At 52.2% G+C, this 18,228-nt stretch overlaps 1 protein-coding gene across 2 annotated transcripts; it reads left to right on the plus strand.

The window, feature by feature from the left end:
• Positions 1-7,578: 7,578 nt before the first annotated feature.
• On the plus strand, positions 7,579-17,949 carry ABCG4 (ATP binding cassette subfamily G member 4). Of its 2 annotated transcripts, none has more exons than XM_014785056.2 (14): positions 7,579-7,816; positions 11,604-11,721; positions 11,837-11,969; positions 12,106-12,156; positions 12,370-12,515; positions 13,652-13,775; positions 13,901-14,015; positions 14,209-14,351; positions 15,223-15,321; positions 15,547-15,715; positions 15,808-15,908; positions 17,050-17,208; positions 17,370-17,488; positions 17,641-17,949. In XM_014785056.2, the coding sequence occupies exons 1-14, from the start codon at positions 7,579-7,581 to the stop codon at positions 17,864-17,866; spliced, it is 1,941 nt and encodes a 646-aa protein (XP_014640542.1). In that variant the 3' UTR covers positions 17,867-17,949. The 2 variants fall into 2 exon arrangements, with proteins under 2 accessions (XP_014640542.1, XP_087289936.1); XM_087433810.1 differs by lacking the exon at positions 7,579-7,816 and adding an exon at positions 10,478-10,912.
• Positions 17,950-18,228: the final 279 nt, after the last annotated feature.

The following is an 18,228-nucleotide window of genomic DNA, read 5'->3' on the forward strand; positions in this document are numbered from 1 at the left end:
CCGGGCTGGCCCTGTGTTTTTGAACAAATGTAATCCTGCTTCCCCTACCAGGCCTTCAGATAGTTGAAGACAATTGAGGTTTACTTACTTTACTTACTTATTTACTCACTCATTTATTTATTGATTGATTAGTTCATACATTCATTGTATTTATTTGTTCATTCATAATTTATCCATTCATTCATGCATGCATTCATTCATTTATTCATTCAGCCATCCATTCTTTCCTTCCTTCATTCATTTATCCATCCATTCAGTCTTTCATTCCTTCCTTCATTCATTCATTTATTCACTCATTTATTTATTGTGAAGCCACTGCCCTCTAGAACCCCTAAGAATTTATGTATTTTACTATTGCCCAAACCATGATTCTTAACTTTGGATGTATGCAGTTGTTACCTTGGACCTCACATCAGGCCCTCATGTTGGTCCTTATTAAATTTTGTCCTGTTAGACTTGGTTGACAGCTTTCTCCAAGTGGTAGGTTAAAAGGTTGAATAGAACAGGGGCAAAGATAAACCCCAAAGGCAAGTCATTAGAGACCGTCTCCTAACCAAGACCAGATGAAGACTTGAAAGGCTCTAAACCCTGAAAAGACTGTGGTGCCCCCTTCTCTATTTGTAATTAAAAATGAAAATATTAAACCATGAAGCATATATAAGGAAGTTCAACATGACTACTTTATACTTTCAAAATATATATATATATATATTAACTATCATAATCTGCTCTCAAATTTTTTCTTTCGTTTTTTGATGCCCTTCTTTTGCTGGTGTTCTAAGCAGTGGCTTGGGCTGCTGCTTGAGTAATCCAGCATTACTGACACCATCCATTCCTCTGTTGAGCAGTGCCTTCAGGATCAGGCCAGCACCCTAGGAAAAGGGCCTTCCCTAGCAGTCTTATGAGTCCTGCTCACACCAAATCCCATTGCTCTGTCTGGATCATGGGGACGGCAGAAGAGATTTTGGCCTGCTGCCCTGTGGGATTCCAGTTCTCTGGGAGGAGGGGATCCTGGGCTCAGCATGCGTGGGTTAGAAAGCACTGGACCAAGAGTGAAAGGTTACTGAGTTTAAGCAGCCAGAGGCCTGTGGAAGGATATTAGAAGCTGGGGGTGGGTGAGAGACCCCTGGAGGGAGGGTGACAATACTAATTTAATTGCCTTAGAGTTTCATCTAGTCAGCCCATGAGTCAAACATCATGGTGTCTGCAGATTAAGGAGACACTCTGTCTCCTTAAAGTTACCCTCAAAGGGTTTGGGGTAGGAAGAGAAGGCAGGTGGCCCGGGAGTGTGGAAGCTGATGCTTCTTTTCTCTTATTTTGGGCAAGTCCACGACCTCAGAGAAGAGCACAGAAGAGCTGAGTGGGTATAAAAGAGAAATGATTCTCCAAGATGAGAAATGGGAGGAATGGCCATGGGGAATCAAGTTATTTCTGTAAGGTGATGACTTAGTGAATATAGGCACTCAATGAATGGTAGATGAATGAATGAATTTTGCTCAGGATCAGGAATCCCATGGTGCATTTTGGGAATGAGGAGCATACCCATTTCATGTAGCAGAGGAAGTTGAGGTTGAGGGAGGGTTGGGGGAGATTGTGAAAACCTTTTCATACCATGCTAAATAGCTTGAATTTTTTGACTGGGCAAGAAATATGGAGGACAAGTAGGTAGATGAAACTTGGAAATTAGTCGAGATGCCCTTTGAGTAGAGGGAAAGAGGGATGGATGGGAGTGGAAGCAGATTTAGTTTGTAGAAGCTGTGAGGGAAGAGTGAGGCACGAGGGGGATTTCATGCCTGCCAGTCCCTATTTCCTTGAGAAAGTAGCAAGTAAGCTTATTGAGGGGTAATCTATTGGAGTAAGGAGATTTATAAAAATTGTCAAGTTTTAGAAGTGCCGTTAATAGATATGGGAGTGAGATTGGTCACCTGATGACCCAGCTGAGGTTGAAGACCAAGATCAGGCAGTGGCAACTTCAACACAACCAGACACTCTTTTGTAGCAGACACTAGCAACCCTGGAGCAAAAGCAGAAGACAGTCCTATCTTCACAGCCAGAGCCTGACAGTCAGGACATAGATTGCCTGGAGCCAAGGAGCAGAGTAATTAGAGCAGCCAGAGAAGGATCATGAGGTCCAGGCTGGACCGGGAGGCCTTGGGAAACTGGAAGGTAGTAGTTAGAATCAAAGCCCTGGAGGTTCCAGTGAGGCTTCTGAAGATTAGAGGGCAGGAGGGAAAGGTTGTGGTCAGAAAGGGGACATTTTTAAATGGAGCTATTCAGAGTCCAGAGTTTGTCCACAGGGAAGTAGGCTGTGAGTGGAGACAGAGGCCTTTGGAATAGAAGAGACCAAGGGAAATAAGGCATTTTGAACGCCTACCAGCAGTGACCTTTCTGCCTCACCCTCCAGTGGAGTGGGCCCTGTATTAGGAGGGGAACAGGCCCCAGAGAAAACTGTGCAGATACTGGGTCTGAGGCTGGTTCCATGCAAAGGATGCAGGCAAGGCGTGTGGTGGGAGTTCAAGTTCTAGGAGAAGGAACACGGCAAGCTGAGACTGGGAGGAGGGAAGTGTGTGGGTTCTCAAGAAAAAAGAGACAGAGACTCTTGGGCAGAGAACCTGGGAATTCTGCAGCTTTGGAGAACCCGTCGTTTTTTTCTTATCCAAAGGAAATGGCACTACAGAGCAGGAGAGAGATGGAGAGATAAATATTACACTTTAAAAAATACACTTTGATATTGTTTGATTTTTTTATATATGTTATATTCTTATAATTTTAAAACAATAAAGATTTTTTTTTAAAGAAACAGCAGGGACTCTGCCTAGTAAGTACCCCTCCACCACCCCAACTCTGTTGCCTCTGCCCATCTTCACGGCCTGCCTCAGAGGAGGGCTCTGTCGGCCTCCCACTTTATCCACCCTTCTTTCTCAGTCCTGGGCTGCATGTCCCCAAGTGGCCAGCAGAGGGTCCTTCTATTGACAAATACACTTTAAAATCATTCTGTTCAAAGATGAGAGACTGTCACAGTGGGCAAGCGAGGCACTGTGGATGAGGGACCTCGAGTGGTGGAAGCGGAACGGGGTCTCAGTTCCAATGTCCTCAATCCAGCTCCTTCCCAGGACGCTCCTACCCTCCTTTTCCCACAGGTCCATAAAGCTCCTTACCAACTGCTCCTGCAAATCCCTGCCCAGAGCAGCCTGTCTGCTAGATTAGCTCTGGGCACTAAGCTGAGATGGGAATTTTCTGCTTCTGCCTTGCTTCTGTTAAGCCAATTATCATCAACCCTTACCTGCCTGGGTCTAAGGAACCTGTCCTGGATGGAGGCTCAGCCCTGGGCCGGGCTGGGGGGGGGGGGGGCGGTCCGGGGTGGGAATTGAGGAGGATCCTAGAGAAAGGAGAGGATCAATCTCAGGGAATGGATGAGGTCTATTTGGGGAAAAGCGGGAGGGTCCTTCTGGGCATTGAGAGAAAGTCCACGGTAGGAGATAGGGGGCTTGTTCTGGAGATGATGTGGTCTAGACTGAGGAATGAAGGGTCTCTTGAGCAATGGTTCTCAAAGTGTGGTCCCCAGACTAGCAGCATTAGCATCACATGGGAACTTTAAAGATGCAAATTCTCTGGCCCCACCCCAGATACGGCATCAGAAACTGTGAGTAGAGCTGGCAATCTGTGTTTTAGCAAGCCCTCCAGATGATTCTGATGTGTGCTAAAGTTTGAGAACCACTGCTCTCAAGTTACGAGGTCTCCTCCAGGAGTTACAGGTTTGTGTTCCAGGGAATCAAAGGCCTCTCCTGGGGGATATGTGGTGGGAGGGGAGAGTATCTCCCAGAATGGGGAGGATCTGTCCTAGTGGACCCCTAGAAGGTTGGAAAGGTTTTCTATCTAGAATGAGAAGAGGTCTGTTCAGGGGAGTGGAGACAGATCTGCTTTATAAAATAGGAAGGTGACAATATGAGGGAAAGCGAAAGTTTGACGTAGTAGATAAAGTCATGGTTTAGAATCACTAAGTCTTGGATTTGGTCCCTGGATCCGTGACACTAGCATCACACTAGATCCATCACATCTCATTCTTGTACCTAACATCTCTGAGCTTCAGTTTCCTTATTTGAAACACGGGAGGATAATACTGACCTCATAAAGTTGTCGTGAGGACTGGTTAGACCGTTCAGTCGACTGATATCTATTAACTATGTTTTCTGTGTACAAGTTCTGGGAATTCGGGAGAAAGAGACAGACCTAGCTCTTTCCTCAGAGATCATATCTCTATGCTGGGTGCTTAGCACATAGTATGAATTCAATAGATGTGGTTTCCCCTCGGCTAACAAATGGGAGAGTCTTCCGGGGGAAATGAAGTGCCCCTGAACCATGGTAAATCTGACCTGGAGAGTAAGAATGTATGCTCTATTCTTGAGATAAAAAATCATCATCTATTACTAAGCACTTGGACACTTGAACCTCATAAGAACCTTTGGAGGCAGATATGCAGGATTTTTATCAGCTCCATTACATGGATGAGGCTCAGAAAGGTGGAGAAATTCGCTTAAGAGTACAGAACTAGTAAGAAATAGTGCCAAGGTTAGAATGCAAATCTCTCACTCCAAGTTCAGGACATGGAAGAAGATGTGTTCACAAAATGAATAGGGGATGTCCTAGAGAATGAGGAGGGCTGTCCCAGGGAAGAGAGAGGCCTTTAGTGGGTGCATAGCAGATGTTCTAACCCAGGGAATGGAAGGTTCATCCAGGGCAGTGGCTCAACATTGCCTAGCTAGTGAGACCAGCTGGGGAGCTTTTAAGAATCCTAATGCCTGGGTCCCACCTTAGAGGTCAGAAATAACTGATTTGGAGTGCTCCCTAGACACCTTTTGAAAGTCCCCCAAGTGATGCTCTCAGCCAAGCCTGAAGACCTCTGCTCTGGGACATGGGGTATGAATCCCAGTGTGGAAAGCTGATAAAAGACTTGGAAATGTTGGTCTCTGAAGATGGGGAAGCCTATCCTGAGGAATGGGGGACAGGGTGTTCCTAAGAAAGGGGAGGAAATTTTCCTGAGAATTGGACGGTTGTATGCCAGCGAATGGAGGGGGATGTCATTAAGATATGGAGGTTATCTTGGGAGAATGAAGATCCCGTTTAGAAAATAGAGGGAGACAGTCCATTGGGAATAGGGTTCTGACAGTCCCTGTAGCAGAACAGATAAAAGCAAGGACTTTAGGGTTCAAATCCTACTCTGGTACTGACTGAATGTGTCCTCTCTGGCACATTGCTTAACCTCCCTATGCCTCAGTTTCTTTGTGTTTAAAGAAGGCTTGTAATACCTGCCTCATAGGGATACTGTGAGGATAGAATGAGATAATGCCTGGTCCATAGTAGTTGCCCAATAAATGCAACTGTTGGGGATGGGAAGTCTATAAGCAGTGCACTGGAAGTTAACTTGGAGAATGTAGGCCCCATCTGGAGAATGGAAACGTCCTGAGGAATGGTGGTGATGTGGGGCATGGGATGGCGGAAAGAAGGGAGGGCTGGGTCCAAAACCCACATAAACTTCACAGTTACAGGGTGAGGCCTGAAGATGTCCAGCAGGGGCCGCCAGCCTCTGGGCTGTAGAGAGGCTGGAGGGGTGCGGGACGAGCAGGGGAGAGGTTTGACCGCTAGTAACCTCTCAGCTGCTGCAGTAGAGAGAAGCCCCGGCGGTGGCAGCAGCAGCACCAGCAGCCTCCCCTCCCATCTGTCTCTGCTGTGTGACAGGTGGGAACTTAAAAGCTCAGGTCACGTGTCTCAGCTGGTTAACCTACTTACCCCTTGAAGACTGGGGCTAGGGCAGGCAGGGGCCAAGAGAAATTACCTGAGAAAGGGGCAGAGCAGGGGAAAGCCCAAGAGTACTCTGGGAACCCACGTTTGAAGGCTTGTGGGGTGAGGGAGAAGATGCCCAAGGCCGTGTCTGAGCCCTGTGCATGCCCTGGCACACATGTGTCTCCAGCATTAGGCATGTGCCTGTCTTAAAGGCTGGAATTTGGCTGGGAGAATAAAGGTTTCTACAGTCGGATCAGGCTAAGCTCTGGGTACCACTTTAACCTTGGAGCTGCCTGCGAGCTCCCCCAAAGCAGCCACCCTCTGTCCCTTCTTAACTAGTCTCCTCCCCCTTAGGGAGGGAAAGTGTGGGGAGAATGCTGGGGAGGGGGAAGAGGATGTCCCAGACTCTGGCTTTCAAAGCCTTTTTATCTAGTTTGGGGATTCCCTGGGGGAAGCCTGAGCTCAAGGGCCAGAACTGGAGGGAAACTGAAGGCAGGGGGTGGGCGTGTGGGGGGGTGGTGCAGACAGGCTGACAGCTTCACAATCCCTCCAGAGTGGTGGAATCTGCGCCCCAATCCCCTCCCCCCAGACACTCACACCATTGTCTAGTCTGTAATCCAGGGACCTGTCCCCGCTGAGTGACTTCAGTTCTCCTTTCCTCATCGCCTCCAAGTCGGCCCTTCCCTGCCAACCCCCAGTCCTTGGTCCCCAACTGCGCCCGCTCAGGCCCCCGCGTCGCCGGCGCTGCTCTCCTCTTTGCCACCCTTGTTCCCCGCGAGCTACGGGGCGGCGCGAGCCCTTTAAGAACAGCAGGACCGGCGAGCAGTAGCTGGGAGGAGAGCGCAGTCGCCCGGCGGGCTCAGGAGGACACGGCGCTGAGGACCAGGCTCAGGGAACCGGCTGTGCGCAGCCAAGCCGGGGCGCGCCCCAATCGCCCCTCCCCAACCTTGTCGTCTCCTCCGAACTGAGGCCGGGGGCCCTCCCCTGCTGCCCGCTCCGCCCCGGTCCCGCCCCAGCCCTGGCTGCCGGGACCGGGAGCCGGGACGCGGGAGCTGCAGCCGGAGGCAGGTAAGGAGGGCCCGGAGTCTCCATCCCCGGCTCGTGGCAGCGCTAAGCATCTTGGCCCCGCACCGGCCCGGGGGCGCGTCAAGGTGACTAGGCATGCGGGAGATGGGAGGAGGGTGAACCCGCTATGGGGCGCTTAGGTGGCCGTGGGGGTCTTGAGTCCGGGCGGTGCACCTGTCTTTGGGGAGAGCCTAGGGCGCGCGGGCCCAGGGGCGCCGGCGGGAGGGGCCGCCCGGGGTATCGCGCCCAAGGATGGGGAGGCGGACGTAGCGGGAGGCCCAGAGCCTCCTCTTCCTTCGCCTTCTCCCTGTCCACCCTGTGCTCACCCTGCTACCCTGACCTCCTAGCGGACAGCCTCCGCCAGCTGCCCCTTCCTTCCTCCCGGTCCCCCCAATCATCCAGTCCCCAGGGGCTGCTGGCCTGCGCGGTAAGGAGATTAGAGCTGCCGCGGGGAGGAGGCTGCCGCAGAGGGCTTCGAGGGGCCCGGCTGGGGCCGGGGCTTCCTGGGACCGAGGAGAGGTTGGGACTGAGTGTTGCTGCGCCGGGAGTTGGGGGCGGGGAAAGGCAGATGCTCGGGCAGTGGGAAGTAGGGTGCTCCCAGTAGGGGATCTGCCCTGAGAAGGAGGCAGGGAGTGGGGGCGGGGGCAGCATTAGAAAGCAAGGGAGCTTCGAGCCGGGGCTCGGGGTCTGCCCCGAACTGAGCAGGCCATCTCTCTGCAGGCCGGCCGCGTGATGGCGGAGAAGGCGCTGGAGGCCGTGGGCTGTGGGCTAGGACCCGGGGCTGTGGCCATGGCTGTGGCGCTGGAGGACGGGGCGGAGCCCCCGGTGCTGACCACGCACCTGAAGAAGGTGGAGAACCACATAACCGAAGCCCAGCGCTTCTCCCACCTCCCCAAGCGCTCAGCTGTGGACATCGAGTTCGTGGAGCTGTCCTATTCCGTGCGGGAGGGGCCCTGCTGGCGCAAACGGGGTAGGGAGCAGCCTGGTGGGAGTGTGGGCCCCCGAGAAGTTGCCTCTTCGGGGAGCATGAGGCTTGGGTGTCCCCAGTTCTGCACGTCCTGCACGGATGGGCCCTGTGGGAACACTAAAATCTCACCCCCTCCCTCACCATGCACACAGATGAGGTGCCAGGGTCTGTGCTCCCTCCACACCTGTGAGCACTGTGGGACACTAGGTTGGCTTGGTTATTGAAGCTTCCCTCTTCTAAGTTGACACTATGACCTCTGGTCCTTGAGGGGTCCTTGAGGAGTTTTCCGTCTTTATTTTTAGGTAGAATTCCTGCCTTTGAGGGCTGGTTTGAGAAAGTGGGGGGCTGTGTGGCAGGGATTCTCCTCAGTGGTTAGCAATATCCTCCAACCTATAGAACACTGCTAATTTTAAAAGACGTTCTCATTCCTGTCACCCTACTTCATCCTTGCCAAAGTCCTCCTAAGCAGGGAGGGTGAAGGTTTGCCTGGATAGATGACATCCCGTGTTACTAATAAGGAAACTGAGGCCCAGGGAGGTTGAGTAACTTGACCAATGTCACACAGCTACTAGGTTGCAGAGCTGGGACCAGCACCCAGGATTTCCAGCTCTCCGTGCATTGTTCTTTTTTCTCTCTTAACTTCCTGGTACAGCATTCCCATCTCCTCCTCTTTTCCCCATCAGGACAGGTCTGGAGCTCTGACTTCCTTTGAATCCTGACCATACCCTGCATCTCCTGCCCTGGGCAGCTTGAGCTGGGAATAGAGAAGCGGGTTTTTTTTTCCCCAGAGCCTGGGTGTGGGTGAGGGGTGGAGCTGGGACATTGTTCTCTGAGCTTTAAGAAAGAAGTCTGGGGTGCATCAGAGCTGGGCTGAGCATGAGCTGTCTCTGCATTCCCCACCCTCACTCCCATGAGGGACCAAAAGGTCACAGAGCCTGAGCCAATGGAAACTGAGGCATCTTGGCTCCCTGCCCGGTGCCCTATCCTAAGCAGCCTCTCGGCCCTGAGACCAGCTCTGGGCAAAATGAGGAGGCAGCTGTTATTTCCTTAGCCCTCTCATTTCCTCACAGTTTTAAGGAGAAATGAAGACAAAAAGGAAAAGTGGCTAGATGGGCCAGCTCTTTGGTTGCTTCAACCCACCAGCCACAAATTGGCACCCCTGACCAGGTCCTTCCTTCTGACCTCGCCAGCCCCGTTCTGCTCTACTGTCCATTTTGCTGCCTCTTCTATCACTTGCCCGTTTCTCTGCCCTCTGTCCTCCTCTCTCTGGCTTCTCTTTTCACTTGAATCTCTCTCGCCTTCTCTGGAGGACAGAAAGCAAGCAGGGGTAGTCAGGGAGGATAAAGAGCCCTGGGTGTGGAGAGGAGTGAGGGAGACTTGTGCCTTTCCCAGGTATGGAGTTGTCACCAGTCTCCCCTAATTATATATGATGTTTCTTGTTTTTCAAAACATGTTCCTATTAATTATTATTAATCTCACTTAATATTTACAATAGCCCTATTATGTCCCTGAGAGGTGATATTACTATCATTATTTTATAAACGAGGAAATGGAAGCCCTAAAGATTAAGTGACTTGACAAAATTGCAAAGAGAGTTACTGATTGAGGCAGAACTACAACTCTAGTGTGTCTCCATCCCGGAGGCCTGGCAGGCCCCTTCCACGCTAAGGAGGAAGCCCAAAGATGTGGGTTCCTAGCCACTTGTAAGGTGTGTGGCCTTGGGCAGACTGCTTAGCCTCTCTTGGCCTCACTTTCCTCATCTGTGAACAGGGGTGATAAGAATATCCATTGCACAGGCTTGTCGTGAAGCTCAGGTGAAATGTTATCTGTGAACATGCTTTGCAAAAGGCCAGTGTAAGATGATATTTGTATTAGGCGTCAGTGTTCGATCTAGTGCTTGGCTGTGATTAAATGAGGGGAAGGTTCATCATTACCAGTTTCTTCCTCTGCAAAATTATCACTCCCTGTGAGTGGCTCTGAAAGGCATATGCTGGAGTGTACAACCACACGTCTTTCTGATGGATGGTGATGAGGGCTGAGGCAGAGGGTTGGAACCCATGACTTCCCCTCTCCCAGTAAAGAACTTGCTGTGTGACCTTGGGTGACTCACTGGATGTCCCTGGGCCCTAGTTGCCTCATCCATGTTGCTATAGCAGCAACTGAGGTCATGAGCTTTGTAAACTGTAAAGCACCATCCAGGCAGTTGGAGTGATCAGGACACTACAGTGGGCAGCAGCTGATGCCCCTTCTGACCAGATGTGTCTGCAGTGACCGCTGGATGCTGTGGAGGGAGGGTGAAAGATCGCATTCCTTCACTGTCTCTGCGAAGGAGGGAGAGTGGAGAGGAAACTGGGCTCTGTGGGGGTTGGAGGAGGGTCATAGTGAGCAACGTGCCTAGTGGGGATTGGTGTTCCTACCTCACTGAGGCAGGTCTGCAAGCATAGCAGGAAGGCCTGCCTCACTGGCTTCCATCCTCCGCTCCACCCCTCCGTTTCACCAGGTGACTCCTGTAGTCGCTGCCCTCTACTCCCTGGATTGTATTACATATACGGTCTTGTATGGCAGAGCTTTTCCTCCCAAAGTCTGCAGAGCCTCTGCCTTCTTCTTCCACTTTGGAATGCTGCTCATCCTTCAAGACTTAGCTCAAATGGCACCTCTTCCATGAAGCCATTCCTGATTTTCCCCTTGCCCCTCCACCCTCATCAGTTCCATTTTCCGTATTCTTGTTGCACATTACTTGTACTTCTGTTATAGTCCTTATTTTATCTTCAGATCCATAGACGTTTTCCATCTTTTTTACCTAGTCTGTGACCTTCTTGAGAACAGGAACTGTGTCTTCCTCATTTTTTTTGTCCAGTGTCTGGTACAGAGCTTGGAATGTAGTAGATATCAATAAGCATTTGTCAAATGGGATTAATAATAAAACATCACTTTTTAAAGTGCATTCTATGTGCCAAACACTGTGTCATATGCTTTACATATTTTATCTCATTGAATCTTTATAACAACCCTATGAGATAGGTACTATCATCCTCATTTTACAGATGAGGGACCTGGAGCTCAGAGAGGTTAAGCAACTTGCCCGAGGTCACACAGCTGGTAAGTGTGGAGCCAGAATTTGAACCTAGATCCACCTGACTCCAAACCGGTGCTCTTAATGCATATGCCGCCTCCCAATGAGGGAATGAAAGGTGAGATTTGACTGGGCCATGTTAGGGGCTGCAGAGACAAGCCTGGTGGGCAGAAAGAGCACAGTAAAGAAGGCTTTTTCAGAATGAGGCCAAAGCTCTGAAAACACACACTCAGCACAAACACTGATTGAGCACCTAGCACATGCCAGACAGTCTGCTGAGGTTACAAAGATGAGTAAGACACAGACCCTGCCCCCAAGGAGCTCACTGACTAAGAGGCTCAGGGAGGGGGATGAGGGACACATCAAGTAACAATCATGCTGGCATATGAGAAGTGCTGTGGGAACGCAGGGGACAGAGGGCCCGCTCAGGCTGATGGTTGGGAAAGCCTTCCTGGAGGGGGTGAGCGGGCAGCTGCTGGGTTTATAGAAGAGGAACAGGGTGTTCTATAACCTTGACCCTCTCTCCATGCCCATCCATGAGATGGGGGGGGCGGGTTTCCTGTGGCCTTCAGGAGAGTATTATTATCACCTCTGGTACTTTAACATTAGTAGTGGTCATTTCAAGGGGGACCCTAGGAGCCGTGGCTGCTCCTAAGAGTTCGGGGTGCCTCTGTTCACTGTAGCCCTGATCAAAAGCTCCTCCCTCCCTCACTGCAGGGTATAAGACCCTCCTCAAGTGCCTGTCGGGTAAATTCTGCCGCCGGGAGCTGATTGGCATCATGGGCCCCTCAGGGGCTGGCAAGTCCACATTCATGAACATCTTGGCAGGATACAGGTGAGGACAAGGCTGGGGTGGAATGGGACAGGACCCAGGAAGAAAGATCCTCTGGGGAGCATAGAAAGTGTTCTTAAGTGGCCTTGACCCCCATCCCCAACCTATGTTCCTGCAGGGAGTCTGGAATGAAGGGGCAGATCCTGGTCAATGGGAGGCCACGGGAACTGAGGACCTTCCGCAAGATGTCCTGTTATATTATGCAGGATGACATGCTGCTGCCACACCTCACGGTGCTGGAAGCCATGATGGTGAGGGCTGGATGGCCATCTCCTCCTCCCAGCCTCCCCCCTTCCGTCTGCTGTCCCCATCTTTCTCATAGGCTAAGGGGTCAAGGCAGTGCCCCCCTCCCGCACATATCTGACCCACCTACTCTCTGGGCCTCAGGTCTCTGCTAACCTGAAGCTGAGTGAGAAGCAAGAGGTGAAGAAGGAGCTGGTGAGTGGGGAAGGGGAAGGGGAGGGGACAGGACAGGACAGCTGCCCTTTTTGGTGCTACTGAGTTCTGGGGCCCTGAGTTGGGGCGTGGGAGAGTGGCGGCCAAGGCTAGGACAATGGACTTAAGGGAGATGCTTATTTAAATTGGGGCGGTGCCTGGGGGGAAGCAGAGACTCTGGAGCTGACGTGGGGTGGGGGGGTGGGTCTGGGCCAGGTGACAGAGATCCTGACGGCACTGGGCCTGATGTCCTGCTCCCACACGAGGACAGCCCTGCTCTCCGGGGGGCAGAGGAAGCGCCTGGCTATCGCCCTGGAGCTGGTCAACAACCCGCCTGTCATGTTCTTTGATGAGCCCACCAGGTAGTTCTTCCCCTCCTTTCCCACCAGGATGCCCCCTCTGCTCAGACCTGAGCCAGGGCTGGAGGCTGAATCTGCTCCACTGCTGGAGACCAGAGCCTGTGTTTGCAGCCTCCGGGGGTCAAGATATGGGCTCACTCCTCGTCTCTATCCCTGCCAATCCTGTTAGTGTAGCAGCCCCATCCTTCACCCAGGCAGAAATCCCCATGTCCTCCTCTGTGATGGATGCCTCCCTCTCCTCCTCCCCCACAGCCAATCAGTCACCAAGTCCTGCTGATTCTATCTCCTTTTTTGATCTCTCAGATTCGCCCCACCCTCATCCCTGGTGCCAGGGCCTAAATTCAGGACATCATCAACTCTTGCCTGCATTTCTGCAACAGACTCCTCTCTCCTTGTCTCCAGTCTCTCCCAGCCAATCCTTCCTCCAAATTGCAGCCCAAGTGAACTTTCTGAAAGACAAGTCTGGCAATACTTGCTCCCCTGCTTAAAAACATGCAATGATTCCCATATGCCCTCAGAGTAAAGTCAGAGGACTCACAAGATCCTGGTCGGAACCTACTTCTCCAGCCTCACATCTTGCTTCATGCTGTCTTGTATTTTACGCTCTGATAATAGTGAATTGCTTATAATTCCTTAGTCAAGCCATGTGTTTCATGCCTCTAAGCTTTGCACATGCTGTGTCTTCTGCCTGGAATGCCCTTCACCACCACACCTGCCTTTCCACCTTCACCTGGCTTAGCTCTTTCTTCTTCCAGACTCACTTAGGAATCTTCTCTGATTACCCTTCAACAACCTTGTACTTCAGAGCTGAATCCTCCCCCTCTTTTTCACCCCATGTTTCTATAGCATGTTCCACATTATCTCAAATGATCTGTGTGCCTATTTTTCTCTCCCTCCAGACCAGAGTCTATGTCTTACTTATTCATCATTGTAATCCCAGGCATTCAACAGGTGCTCAATATATGCTTGTTAGACCGAATGGTGCTCTGGGCTTCTTAGTACCTCCAAGTCCTGAATCATACAGTGTGGACAGGAGGTAGGGGTGGCCAGAGTGACCCCCTTCCTGCCAGCTCCATCCCCTTCATAGCAGCTGTTCCACCTACCTCACCCCACCCCCATGGTGGCCTCTCTCTGGACAGTGGTCTGGACAGTGCCTCCTGTTTCCAAGTGGTGTCTCTCATGAAGTCCCTGGCCCAGGGGGGCCGTACCATCATCTGCACCATCCACCAGCCCAGTGCCAAGCTCTTTGAGATGTTTGACAAGGTGAGTGTCTCTGGACCTCAATGATGACTGGCCTGTAATGGGGACAGGGAAGGGGGTCAGGAGAGGTCCTGGTGGGACCTGCCTGGTCCACTGGTCCTGTTTTCCTCACCCTTCTCTTTCCTCAGCTCTACATCCTGAGCCAGGGTCAATGCATCTTCAAGGGTGTGGTCACCAACCTGATCCCCTATCTGAAGGGGCTCGGCTTGCACTGCCCTACCTACCACAACCCAGCTGACTTCAGTGAGTGGGGCCCTGTTGGTAGGGGCTGGGATATGGTGATGGGTCAAACCTGGGGGCTTGGGTCACGTACTCAGGGCTCCTGGGGGCAGAGATCTCCCTGTTACCTGCCTTCCCCACACACCCAAGAAGGGGCTGGCTTGCCTTGGGCACCAAGGATAGATCTTAGCTGACCACTCCTCTTTGTGCCCTCCAGTCATTGAGGTGGCCTCTGGAGAGTATGGAGACCTGAACCCCATGCTGTTCAGGGCTGTGCAGAATGGGCTGTGTGCCATGGCTGAGAAGAAGAGCAGCCCCGAGAAGAACGAGGTCCCTGCCCCCTGCCCTCCTTGCCCTCCGGTGAGTAGGGGAGGAGAGGGCAGAGAGTGGAAAGCGAGGGAGGGGAGACAGGACCATGGCCCTGCCGAAGAGGCTGTCCCCCAGAGGCGTCACAACCACTGGGTACTAGGAAGAACCCAGGACTTGGACTAGATCTACTATTAACAGCTGTGTGGCCTTGGGCATGTTATGTAACCTCTTTGAGCTTCGGCTTTCTTGTTCATTTATTTGTTCAGGAAATTCTTACCGAGCATCTGTAGTGTGTTGTCCTCAGTGCCGGCAGTGCCATTGGTAAGCAAGACAGATGCTGTCTCTGGGCTCGAGGCCATTGTGGCTTACTGTGATCTCTACCCTGGAGGTGGTGAGACTTCCTCACAGGGTTATTGGCAGGACTAATTAGATCATCACTTAAGGCTCTTCGCAGTGTAGCTGGTACAGATCAGTGCCAGCTCTCTTCCTTAAATGAGATACTATAGCCCTTGAAAACTGAAAGAGTTAGTTATTGCTGTTGTTGTCATTATTATCATTGTTCAATAATATTATTGTGAAACTGGTGGCATACAGGTATTATACCCTTAGGATAAATGCTTTTCTATAGATTAAAGAGGAGAAGTGACTGATCTCCTAGTAGTCCCCACAGGTGTCCTTGACTCCCTTTCCATCTCCTCCCTCTGAAGTTTTTACCCCTTCTTGTGTCTCTCTCTGAATCTTGCTCTGATTCGCTCCCCTAAGGCTAGCTTCTAGGTACACAACTCAAGGGTGGAGAATTCTCCTTCAGTAGACCTGAAGGACCCCTGCCCTGGGGAAGGGCTCAGGAGTTTTCCCACTCACTGAACTGGGTGCACAGTGGATGGGTGGGGTAGGCTCACTTGATCCAATTTCCTCTCCCCAGGAAGTGGATCCCATAGAAAGCCACACCTTTGCCACCAGCACCCTCACACAGTTCTGCATCCTCTTCAAGAGGACCTTCTTGTCCATCCTCAGGGACACGGTGAGGCATCAAGTTGGGGGAGAGGAGGCTGGCATAGGCCTGGCTTTTTGGGACATAGGATCCCAGCAGCTGGGATGGGGATGGGGTCCTTCCCCCAGCAGCCGCACCAATGCACCTGTGGGTTTATGTGCCTGTGAGGGCAGCTCCAAGTTCCTACCCCAGTGTGCCCTGCCCATCCCTGGCCTTTGACCCCTCCCCTCTCCTCGTGGTGACCCCCTCACACAGGTCCTGACCCACCTACGGTTCATGTCCCATGTGCTGATCGGCGTGCTCATTGGTCTTCTCTACCTACACATCGGTGACGATGCCAGCAAGGTCTTCAACAACACTGGCTGCCTCTTCTTCTCCATGTTGTTCCTCATGTTTGCTGCCCTTATGCCAACTGTGCTCACCTGTGAGCTGAGCTGCCCTGGGCGTGGGGTGTGGGGCATGGGTTCTGGGACCTGGGGTGTCAGCCAGCTGTGCCTAATTTGCCTGTGTCCTCAGTCCCCTTAGAGATGGCAGTCTTCATGAGGGAGCATCTCAATTACTGGTACAGTCTCAAAGCATATTACCTGGCCAAGACCATGGCTGATGTGCCCTTTCAGGTGAGTCTCTTCCTCCCACCTGCCCAATGCCTCCCTCCTGTCCTGCTCCTTCCATCCTTGCTTGCTTGCCTCCCTCAACCTTGTCCCCTGCCATCCTTTCCATTACTTCCACTCACTTAGCAAATAGGTAGTAAGTACCTACTGTGCACCAGGCTCTGAGCCAGGCACTAGGAATACAGCAGTGAACAAGATGGACATCGTCTTGACTTTGTGGAACTTATGGTCTAGTGAACTGGTTTGACATCTAGGAACTGACGACAAACCAAACAGAAATAATGAAAATAATAACCCTACAAATGACTCTCTAAATCTTATTCAAGGCAGTAGCGGATAGTGTCAGCTCTGGAGCCTCACTGTGCTTGTTAGCTGCAAGACGTTGGGCAAGTCACCCAATCTCCCTCTGCTTCAGTGTCCCCATCTATAAAGTGGAATGATGATATTATCTACCTTGGGGTTGTTTGGGAGAATTAAATGAGTTAATACATGTAAAGTACTTGGCACATAAATAAATGTTAGCTGTTTTTTTTTGTTGTTGTTGCCACCACCTCCCCGTTCCAAGCATGAGGGCCACCAATAATCCATAGGGCACCATTGTGCAAATTAGAAAAAGGTGCCCCTTCCTCAGGGTGGACGCGGCACTGTACAAGGGGGCATGGCTTAGTGAGAAGAGCACTGCTGGGCCTTGGCCTCTGGTCGCCTCTTGGTTGGGTGCCCTTGTGCAGGGAACAACTTGCATGACTGCACACAGTGGGCTCGGTCCCTGCCCTCCAGGTGTTGATAGCTCAGAGGGGGACAAAACACTCTCATATGTAGATTAGTTAATTAACTGTATAAGGAATAAGCTGGTCCAGATGAGAAGGATTTAGGAGCTCAGAGGACAGAGAAGTCACCATGCCTGAACTGGTCAGTATGGGCCTAATGGAAGAAGTGAGACTGGAAGATGAATGAGGTTCATATAACGAGGGAGGAAGGGGACATGTGTCAACTTAGGAGGACAGCATGAACCAGAGCGTGGAGGCAAGACTAGGCGTGGACACTCTAGGAATAGCTGTTCTAGAGGTCCTGCCTGGGCGGAGTGGAGAGTCTTGGCCACCATGCCCCTGGCTCACAGTCTGCTGCCCAGCCCTGTGCCCCTCCCCAGGTGGTGTGCCCGGTGGTGTACTGCAGCATCGTGTACTGGATGACAGGCCAGCCAGCTGAGAGCAGCCGCTTCCTGCTCTTCTCAGCCCTGGCTACCGCCACAGCCTTGGTGGCACAGTCTTTGGGGCTGCTGATCGGAGCTGCTTCCAACTCCCTACAGGTGGGAGGGCTGGCAGGTGGGGACCCCTGAGAGGGGTCTGGTGGGAGGAAGCAGGGGCTGGCACAAAGAGTGGGATGGCCCCGCGGAAAACCCTGGGCTCCCCAGTCCTATGTCTGTCAGGTCACTCCTGTGACAGCTTGATCCACTTCTCTCCCCTCCAGGTGGCCACTTTTGTGGGCCCAGTTACCGCCATCCCTGTCCTCCTGTTCTCTGGTTTCTTTGTCAGCTTCAAGACCATCCCCACTTACCTGCAATGGAGCTCTTACCTCTCCTACGTCAGGTCAGTGCTCCTTCCCTCACCATCTGCTCCTAATCCTCCCTGTAGGAGGCCATGCCCCCAGGGATGAGAGAGTTACAGCTGGGCTCTGGCATTTGCCCAGGGAGCAGTGACCCTATGCTCTGTATCCTGCCCTGATGCCCCTCTTTGCCTAGGTATGGTTTTGAGGGTGTGATTCTGACCATCTATGGCATGGAGCGAGGAGACCTGACCTGCTTGGAGGAACACTGCCCATTCCGGGAGCCACAGAGTATCCTGCGAGCACTGGATGTGGAGGATGCCAAGCTCTACATGGACTTCCTGGTCTTGGGCATCTTCTTCCTGGCCCTGCGGCTACTGGCATACCTCGTGCTCCGTTACCGGGTTAAGTCGGAGAGATAGAGCCTTGCCCTGGCCTGCGCCCCAGCCCCTGCAGCAGGAAGCCCCCAGCCCCAGCCCTCTGGGACTGTTTTAACCTTGTAGACTCGGGCACTGGTTGCTGGCGCAGCTGCCCTCCCCTCTCTCGGCTCCTTCACAGGCTGGCTGTGAACTGCGGACTGTGCTCCCAGCCTTGGCCCCGGGAGCAGGGGTTCCAGCCCTCCCTGCCATGCCCAGGAGTCTTCCCAAGTCGATGCAGTTTGTAGCTTCCTCCCCACTCTCTCCAACATCTGCATGCAAAGACCACTAGGAGGCTGCCATCCTCCTTCCAGCCGTCCGCACCCTCCTCTGTTGTCTGCCTGGGAGCCCCAGGCTCTCCAGGCCCC

Source organism: Ceratotherium simum, chromosome 7, assembly GCF_057802395.1.
Source record: "Ceratotherium simum simum isolate JZ-2026a chromosome 7, ASM5780239v1, whole genome shotgun sequence".
NCBI classification, from domain to species: domain Eukaryota; kingdom Metazoa; phylum Chordata; class Mammalia; order Perissodactyla; family Rhinocerotidae; genus Ceratotherium; species Ceratotherium simum.

Bases quoted from the DNA above. Each gene is read 5' to 3' on its own strand.
- ABCG4 (XM_014785056.2), top strand. From the start codon at position 7,579: ATGGCGGAGAAGGCGCTGGAGGCCGTGGGCTGTGGGCTAGGACCCGGG. The intron at 11,722-11,836 runs GTGAGGACAAGG...ATGTTCCTGCAG, and splicing joins AACATCTTGGCAGGATACAG to GGAGTCTGGAATGAAGGGGC. The intron at 14,016-14,208 runs GTGAGTGGGGCC...TGTGCCCTCCAG, and splicing joins CCACAACCCAGCTGACTTCA to TCATTGAGGTGGCCTCTGGA.